Source organism: Erythranthe guttata, chromosome 9 (genome assembly GCF_056151865.1).
Source record: "Erythranthe guttata isolate IM_541 chromosome 9, IM_541, whole genome shotgun sequence".
Classification (NCBI taxonomy): domain Eukaryota; kingdom Viridiplantae; phylum Streptophyta; class Magnoliopsida; order Lamiales; family Phrymaceae; genus Erythranthe; species Erythranthe guttata.
This window is the reverse complement of record NC_142541.1, coordinates 6,725,511-6,734,932: the sequence shown is the minus strand read 5'-3', so window position 1 is coordinate 6,734,932 and position 9,422 is coordinate 6,725,511. Positions and strand designations below refer to the sequence as shown.

General features: G+C 32.8%; 1 protein-coding gene across 8 annotated transcripts; it reads left to right on the top strand.

The window, feature by feature from the left end:
- The first annotated feature begins 317 nt into the window (after nt 1-317).
- On the top strand, nt 318-9,048 carry LOC105967810 (uncharacterized). Of its 8 annotated transcripts, none has more exons than XM_088822669.1 (9): nt 318-609; nt 2,431-2,478; nt 4,145-4,390; nt 5,479-5,609; nt 6,705-6,890; nt 7,296-7,379; nt 7,590-7,700; nt 7,961-8,051; nt 8,347-9,048. In XM_088822669.1, the coding sequence occupies exons 3-9, from the start codon at nt 4,351-4,353 to the stop codon at nt 8,376-8,378; spliced, it is 675 nt and encodes a 224-aa protein (XP_088678795.1). In that variant the 5' UTR covers nt 318-609; nt 2,431-2,478; nt 4,145-4,350; the 3' UTR covers nt 8,379-9,048. The 8 variants fall into 8 exon arrangements, with proteins under 8 accessions (XP_088678795.1, XP_088678790.1, XP_088678793.1 ...); XM_088822664.1 differs by having other exon boundaries at nt 5,371-5,609; XM_088822667.1 differs by having other exon boundaries at nt 5,348-5,609.
- Nucleotides 9,049-9,422: the final 374 nt, after the last annotated feature.

Here is a 9,422-nt window from a genome sequence, read left to right as displayed (position 1 = left end):
TGATATCCCAAAATTAAAATTTTCCACTCCAATGGGAGTATCAAAATAGGTAAGTATTTTGATATTCTACCTCTTTGATTGTAAGACTACATCCTGGAAATTGAGTAATCAAAAAAATAACTACCTAAACATCCAATCACAAAATGACACGTGGCAATTACGAATAAAACCACTAAAAAACTTCCAATTGATTATTGATTTAGATAACCATGGTTGGAGTAGATAAATTGTAAATGAATATTAAAATATTATATTAATTATGAAATGAGTATTTGATAATCCAATTTTGATGTTTAACATTGGAGTTGCTCTAATCACTAATGATACAAATAAGTTTTTGGCCAAGAAAAAATAAAAATGAAAAAGAAAAGAAAAGAAAGTAAATACAAGGGGTATTTGATAGCAGAGTAATTTGATGGGGATGGAACAACATGAATTCCCACATCATATTCGTAACACCTCCACACTCTCTGGCCCACCCATTTCCACCGATACTTTACTCTGTCCCTGTTTCGCTCTGTGAATTGCACGAAGAGGGCTCAAATTCTGGGCTGAGCGGCGGCTGGCGACGGCGTTTTCTGAAAGCGGCGGCGGCGGCTTAGAATTTGTGTAGGTCCATGTTCTATGCAGTTTTAATCCTGGTATTCTGTAATTGCCCTTGCGAATTAGGATTTCAATTATACATTTCTATTTTTTTTCCCCCGAGATGAATGAAGTTGATTCTCATGGATAATTTGAATGGTTAGATAGCTGTAATTTGGTAATGGCTCGACTGTTTTACCTGAATTTGAATCCTGATAGTTTGAGAGTTTTAGGTCTGATGGAGGAAGAACATAATCTTATTGTGTAATTGTGTAATTAGGTCTGATTTTCATTATTTCACATCAATCAATGATCTGATTGGAACAAGTTAAACCTACTCAAGGATGGATTGATTGATGAATATGTTTTTCTTAACTTCAAATAGGTTGTATGAGTACTAGTTGTATTTCTCGTATATTTGTTTGCCAGAGAATCAGTATTAATGTCTACACTTGGTTCGTTTGAATGCATTTTAGTAATTATGCTGCATTAATGAACATAATAATTTCCCGTCAATGTCAAATGGAATTTAGTCCATAAATAATTTGCTTGTCCACGTCGTCATACATATTCGATTTGTTTGATAGGACTTTTAATTTGCGTGTCCGCGTAATCATGCAAATTTTCATTTATGAGGTTTAATGGATGATGTTAGGTTAGGAATTGGTTAGCTTGCGATTATTGGAAAATCTAAGGAAGGGCATAAGATAGTTCAATTATTTAACTCACTAGATGTTTGTAGCAATAAGAAATTCAAGATAAGCTGCCGATGCATTCTCAAATATGTCATATTTAGAAATTTGAACAAGTCCTTGTTGTATGTAGTATTTGATGTTCGAAAATACCAAAATATCATAGTAATGCAGATGATTGGAAAATGGTTAGCAATAATAACTAGGAAATTTCAATTTTAATGCATTATTCAAATGACTTTGCGAACTAAAGTGTCTTATAATGCGTCATAGTATTGTACATGGTTTCTTCGTTATGTGTAAACGGATCATTGTCATCTTTGGATTAAACATATTTTTTATATTAACTAGGTCTAGTAATTAATCTCAACATAAAAAATACCGAGTTATTGTTCTTGCATAATGTTATTGATTGGTGGGTCTTAGTACTTACTACTTATGTCACCTACTCTAAACTGTGACGACATATGGAACATCATTTCTGGACTACCTTTAGAATTTTTTGTTCCTCGTTGTGTTTTAACAATTGTACAAAACGACTGAAGTTGGCTCCTTTAAGACTTGACTAAATTCAGTGTTTCCTAGGTCAGCTCGGGATTGGTTTGTGTCACTTTTGGATGCAAGCTTACGAGTTCTTATCATTATTTTTTTTAATTTTATGAGCGACAGTACTATAAATCTTAATATCAGATTAACTATTTTAAATGTGGCATACTATACACTTCTAAGTATATACATACTCTTTAAGTAACAACACTTAACACTTCTGTGCAAACAATTATGAATAAACTAAATTTTAGGTATTTAAAAAAATCAATATTGATGAGCTCAGAGCTCGGAGAAGCCTAATTTTAACATACAGAGCTCAAGCATACAGAGCTCGTGTCCTTCATAATAAATATAGACAACATGGTCCAGTCTTTAAGTTTTCAACAGTTTGAATCTGAAGTTCAGCTTGTTTTATGAACATGAAGACAACAAAATACTAACAACTTGAAGAAGTGTGTCGGAATCAATTACTGACTCTCGTATGTTTACTATTTTGACTCGATGATAATCGCTTGAAAATAACTTTAAGTTCCATGAAGACATAAACATTTTGAACTATTAAACTAAAAAGCTTTATTGCTTATTGTTTCTTATTATTTTTTTCCAGGGCAACCAGACAAGCACAGAGTTATTTTGGAGGTTGGATATATTTGAGGTAAGAAATTGCATTTATTGGCAAGTCTAGTCATGTTCATTTAGCTTAAATTTACAATTACGACTCTGGGGAATCTGAATAGTCGTTCATTTAATGTTATATTTATGTCTTCGTGCGTGCATGTGCGTATGCGTATGTATACACGTATACGTATATATGTAAGTGTATATATACACATGCACTTGTGCATGATACTGGTTGTACTGCTGGAATGCTTATGTTACGTAAGTGTAACACGTAAAATTGATGTGCTTGAGATTGTCAGGTTTGGAGATTATATAGTCCGAGTCTGTAAGGTGTCACGTAAAATTTTCAATATCAAAATATCATATTGGATCCTCCATGTTAGTTACATGTGTTATCTTGAAAATGCAACAAGTCCATATTTAACTGAATGAGTAAAGGAATGGAAGTAGAAAATATACACTTGCATGCATCCGTAACAATTAATGATTGAAACATGAGATAAAAATAATCAAACATGGTCACTTTTTTACTTTGTCGAAAAGTGTGTCAAGACTTATAATTTTGGTAGAAGTATTACAAAATAAATGCACGTAGAAGAACAAAATGAATTACGTTTGTCGAGAAATGGAGAAAAGACTTAATACTGCGGGTCTCAAGGTTTTATCACATCATACATCTTTTAGCTGTTCATAGCTTTCTGCTGCTCAAATTTGCTTATATCTGTAAGCTGCCAGGATGGATCTAATCTAATCATTACGTAAATATTATGTGAGTTATTTTGCCATGCTTTGGAGATTAAGGTCGATCGTTTTCAATTTTTGTGCGTCGATGAGTTCTATAGTGGTGACAATTTCTGTTATACATAACTTTTTAGCACTCCTAGGTTTTAAATTCAACTATACATAATTTTTGTTGGAATGATATCGTCCACTCATTATATGATTCAATGAAGCGCCGTATACTTTATTGCATATGAGGTATTGCTTTTTATGAAACTAAAAATAGATTTTTGACCATTATGGTTTACGGGAGTAATTTTGTATTGAAGATTCTGGATCTTTTAAAAAAAATATTTTAAAGTTCCTGTTTTGGTAGAAAGAAACAAAACGTGTTAAAAGGATTTTAATTGCGATTTGATTTAATTCCTGTCTGTAAGGATTTATTGTAAAATGCATCAAGTGTGTAATCAAGAAAAAAAATGGAATATATTAAACATAAAGAGCAGTTTTAGAGCGATGATTAAAAATCGTATCTAGGTCTTATCTATGTTAGATGAGACTTATAGTAGCCTTTTTAAGTTGTTTAAATTCCTTAGAGCTATTTGCGCTTCAAATCTCTTGATTACTTTGTCGATCAGCAACAACTGTTTGAAAAACAAACAAATTTATAGGTTTAATCGTATTGATTTATATTATTTATAGAGGAATGAGTGTAAAAATGTTATCGTAAAATTACTTGACTCTACATTTTAACTTCTTGAACAATTATAAGATTGTCGAATGGTTTAAAATTTAATTTCATAGAAACTAATGGGTCTTATCATCAAATTAAAATAAAAAATCACCTGGTGAAGACACTTTATAACCATTTTCGACACATTTCCCCCGTTGAGTTGGAATAAATCATTTTTTTTAGAGAGAGAAGATAGATTTGCAGCTACTCTATTTTGGGCTGAATATGTTGGTATTTTGTGTCTCAGCTGATGATGGCTCCGAGGATGCACCGTCGAAGGCGGCGGAGTATGAACTGCTGTTGCTGCTGCTGTGTAGCTCTTTCTGTCGCTGCTATATTTGTTTTTCTCTTTCTGTTGATGCTGAAATACCGCGCGTGCTCTGTTCACGTGCTTGGTGTTTGTCACCAGAGAAACTTCGACTTTCTCGTACCCTTTTCTCTAAGGAACCACATATGATTTCTTCAGTGATCTGCCAATTCGAGAACGACACCGGTATTTTCTCCTGTCCAACCGTTACATTTTCTGTATTATAATTTTAATCGTCTATTGACTACTTTTGTCGAAAACCATCATGTACTGTTAATCATTTTGTTGGTAGAAATAAAGTGATGTTTCTGGAGTGGATCGATTTACCTGCTGAAAGTTCAATATTTATCATACATTCTTTTGCTTGTGTTCTTATATATTCCATGTTCGAATTTAACTTCATTTTGCATGGCACCAAGAGTTACATGTGGAGTTTTGAGTGGAATATTTTCAAATCCATTATATTTTAAATTGCAAAGAAATATTTTCAAAGAAATATTGCAAAGAAATATTTTCACCGAAGCCAGTTGCATGACTTGAATTTTAAAATTTTGTTTTTCGGCAGGTTGGAAATGCCTGAACTAGGGTTTAAAGTGACCAGCAATTTGCCTTTAGACTATTTTTCTTCGTACGATTTTTCTTTCTTTGTTTTTTCCCCGTGTTTTATTTTGTCGACAAGAAAGCATTTGGACTCCACCTGGCCTGGAGTCCATTCTCGAGCGAAATCTAGATAAATGAATTGCATGTTTCCCACCACCTTCTTTTATGTTTCATGAAATATCTTTCACTTCTTCCAATAACTAATTCTTATATTCTATGATATAAAAAACATACCCTTCCTTGTGAATAGACTCTTTAATTAGTAAACGAAGTGGTGATAATACAAATATGCGAAATTAGTAAACGTAAATATAATCACTTGCAAAAATAATAGTAAATGTGCTAAAAATCTAATCCATCTTAGGAGGTGTTTAATGTTTGTCTTTAAACAGAAAACTAATTGGAATTCAACATTTAAATGCTGAATCTTGTTTAGCTGATTCACTTCTCCCTTTTCGGTAATATTTCAAATGAGTTCTAAATGATGAATGGAGCCATTTCAAATTTATAAAAAAATTTCCTGATGTGGACTAATTAATGCAGTTTCCATATATTCCCGATGACAGATGTGTATTTCTACAGCTATATATCTATCCTGCACCAGAAGGAAAAAAAACACAACAATAAAAAAAACCTAAATCTTTGTCTGAAACCCTTGAAAATGTTGAGAGCAGAAAACAGCGAGCCTTGCTCCACTAGTGTGTTCAAAGAGCCAGAGTGCTTGGCTGATGCGATCGCCATGTCATGGCCGGAGTCAATCGCAGATGACGTGGAGAGAGATGTTATTCTTCGGGAGATGGAGGAGGTATTATTGAATTTTCAGTTCTTCATTTTTTCTTGATTGATTGATTGTTTTTTGGTCGATGTTTATTTTGTCTGATGTGTAAAGATTGTAGCTTTGTTGTTGAATCTCCTGGTTCTGTGGCTAAACTTTCTCATTTGTTTTTGTAGTGTGGGGGGTGGGGATGGGTGGGTTGTTTGATATATGTGTTAGGTATTTGGAGTTCTGTTGCTAGTTCTCATGTTTCACCTGGATTGTTATGAAAACTTTCTCTGCCAGTTCTAAGTTGTAGGATATGTTGATTTGATGTATAAAGATTGTTGTTTTTTCACTGTTTTATGTGTTACCGGTATGGGTTGAGGGATATCTATTTTTGTCCTTCTTGATTTATGCTATGCGGGAAAACCTTGTGACTTTGTGTGTGTGACTGGGGCTTGTTGTTTGTGGGGGGGGGGGGGGGGGGGGGGGGGGTGGGGGTATGGGGTTGTTGGGGGTACTTATCTGTGTTAGATATGAGGAGTTTATCTTCGTTGATATTTCTCAGTTACATCATTGATTACGACACCTTTATGCCGCAGTTCCATTTTGCATTTGGTGAATGATGTTGTTTCTTCATTTGATTATTTATTTTCCCAGCATGCAACATACTTCATAGGTTTTTGTAGGATTGGAGTTAAGAGAATGCAAAATATGGGATGCTGTTTGTGATTGGAAGTAGTTACTACAAATGTGCTAGCATAAACCTCCTCTTGACTGCTTAGAAGCTAGATGTATTAGAAAATGTTCAATTTGTGTAAGGCTTTTAGATTTCTTTCGGAGTTTATTGACAATACTTCATTACCTACTAAATAAAGTTTTGGTATATTACACTGGTTACTAAATTGACATTTTTTTATCGTGTTTTTTCTCTGTAATTCGATGATTCTTAGCTGTCTAAATCTCGAAATCGTATTGGTTTTGGGTATTAATCTTGCTAGAGAAGATTTTTTTTAACTTAGTTTACTCTAATTGGAAAACCAACTTATGCTGCCTTTATTCTCATGATTTTGTTTGCTTTTTTCCTTGCTTTTGATTTATATGCAATACGCTCACCGTGTGTACGTTCTTGACTGATTGTAGGTTGAAGGACAACCATCGGCAGAGCCACCTTTTGGAGAAGAAGAAGATGATATTAAATCACTCTTCTGGCCATATGAAGTAATTATAGCTCCATTTGAAGTAGCACCTTCATCCTTCATAGAGCCTCAGCTGCTTCAACAACCCGCGCTCGTTTTGCGAATTTCCGCAGCAAATCAACCTCTCGAGGTAAAGTAGATGAGCTAGATCCAAGCCTCAGAACCCAATGATATATCTATCTATATATATACACACACACACACACATATATGTATATATATGTGTATATATATGTATATATGTATATATGTATGTATATATATGTATATCTATATGTATATATATGTATGTATATGTATATGTATATGTATATATATATATACATATATATATATATATATATATATATATATATATATATATATATATATATATATATATATATATATATATATATATATATATATATATATATATATTGTGGAATCTTGTTATTTATTTGTTGCATCATGGACTTTATCATGCTTTTACCATAGATTTTGATATATGGTTTTGCAAAATTTTAATCAACTTTTGTACTTTCAACTTATTTAGGAGCGAGAACGAGTCGGAGAAGGTTCTGCGATGCCTTGTGGACCTTCAAAGCAGAAAAAAGCAAAATTAGGTGGTGCAACAAAGGTATGCCTTCTCTTGTAGCTATTTTATCCGTGCATGCAAGGGTGATTTTATCGCGTATATATCTGCTGTCTAGGTTGTATTAAATTAATTAATTCTTGCTTGCGGCGATTGAATAGAATTAGAGATTTGGACATGGAAACAATGACCTGTCAACTGTGAATGGAGGCTTCACTTTTTGAAGTATTAATTTTTATCTAATATTTTGTGCAGAAGCCAACCAAGAAAACAGAAGTGGATGACGACTTGTGGATGCCCGAAGGATGGGTGAAGCGAGTAAACAAAAGGCCGTTGACTGGAAAATTTCCCGGATACGAAGACAAGGTAATTTAGGGTATATTAATTGTTATATGTATATATATACTCTTAGCCTTCACTTTTCGTTGTTGTCTTGTTTTATTTTTTCCACGTCTCCTTGTTTTAGTAGGTATAGCTACTACTGTAATGAGTTACATTGAAAGGAATTAATTTCTTTCCAAACTAAGAGGGGTACCAAAAACTAAATGGCTAACCAACGATAAATCATCAATTGATGTGCAACATGGAAAGTAAATGAAGAATTGATGTTTTGTTTTTTTATGCAGAGATACTACGCACCGGGTGTTTCAAGAGCATTCCGGTCAAAAGTTAAAGCTCTGAAATACATAGAGCAACAACAAAATACTACGGCCACAGGTATATATTGGCATTTAATCATTTCTTTGTACGGCTTTTAATGTCATTTTCTTTATTATGGAAAACTATGTTGAAGTGTGCTCATATTTGAGGAAGTAAGTTTTTTGTTAGAATATAGAGGTGAATTAGCTTTGTCATAGAATTTACAAATATTACTCGATTGACATTAATAAAATCTGTGCTACAAGCTTACATTAATAGAATGAAAAGTGGACTAGATTAATATGGGTGTGTATATGTATATGTACCTTGTGTTATGTTATTACTCATTTATTGAGTTGGTCATATATATCAGGTCTGAAAATACATGGAGGGGCTGCAGATTGAGGTGGGCTAATTATCTGAGGCGTAACATTAGATTTGATGATGAGGATAGAATACATTGTATACTGTATGCAAGAACCGAAACAGTAAGCAAGACTTCTATCATTCTCCATTGATTGAAAAGCTTATTAGTTTCTCTTTCAGGCCAAAAACTCCTTTTAAATTTGTTTCGAACAAAGTTAGTTGCCGTCGATTTTGCTTACTTCCTCGGTCTTTTTGCTTTTTTGGAATTATGTAGTAGGCTATGTTTGGTATTTGTTTTGCTTTCTTGATTGGTTTTCTCCATCTTTAAATCTTTTTATTCCTTTTTTTCCTTTATCATCTCATCGCAATTAATAACGTCAACCTAGGAAAAGCTGGCAAGGCCATTCAAGCTTGGGTTATTTGACTTAATGATCTGAGTAGTTTTAGTTTCATGTTTATCTCCAGAGTTCAATAGTTTCATGTAATGTAGATATGGATTTTTGTAATTATTTTGGTCTAAATGGTGGCAATTAGAACTCAACACCTTTAGTTATTTTTAATATTTCGATAAGTAGTGAATTCTAGGTATTAAGAGAACCACCATATATATCCACCAGATTTGTATATTTGTATATACTGGCATGGTGCACATGCGTTGCACGTGCGTGGTGATTTTCTCTATATATTATTTTATGTTTTTTCTTTTATATTCCTCAAGATGTTTTATTACTTGAGTTATTTGTACAAATCCCTGTGTAATTTTGAATGGCCACAAAAACCATTGTATTGATAGCAAGAATCACCCAATGTTATTTTTTAAAAAGCACATTGCCCCTTATTTGATATTTTACTGTTGAAATGAAAAAATTATCTATAGTTAAAAATAATGCAAGAATATCCCAACCCAAAAAATAATAAAAAAGTAAAAAAAAAAAAAAAAAAAGAGAAAGAGAGAAAATAAGCTATGCTTGTTTAGGTTTTGAAATTCTTTTCATTATTTTCCCACAATAAAATTATCTTTTCAAACATTTTCAAAAACTTCTCCAAAAAATAATTCAAATATTTCTCTATCTAACATATATG

Excerpts from the sequence above, each read along its gene's own strand:
- LOC105967810 (XM_088822664.1), top strand. The coding sequence starts at position 4,351 with ATGATTTCTTCAGTGATCTGCCAATTCGAGAACGACACCG. Across the intron at positions 6,891-7,295 it reads CAGCAAATCAACCTCTCGAG|GAGCGAGAACGAGTCGGAGA; the intron begins GTAAAGTAGATG and ends CAACTTATTTAG. Across the intron at positions 7,701-7,960 it reads TTCCCGGATACGAAGACAAG|AGATACTACGCACCGGGTGT; the intron begins GTAATTTAGGGT and ends TTTTTTATGCAG.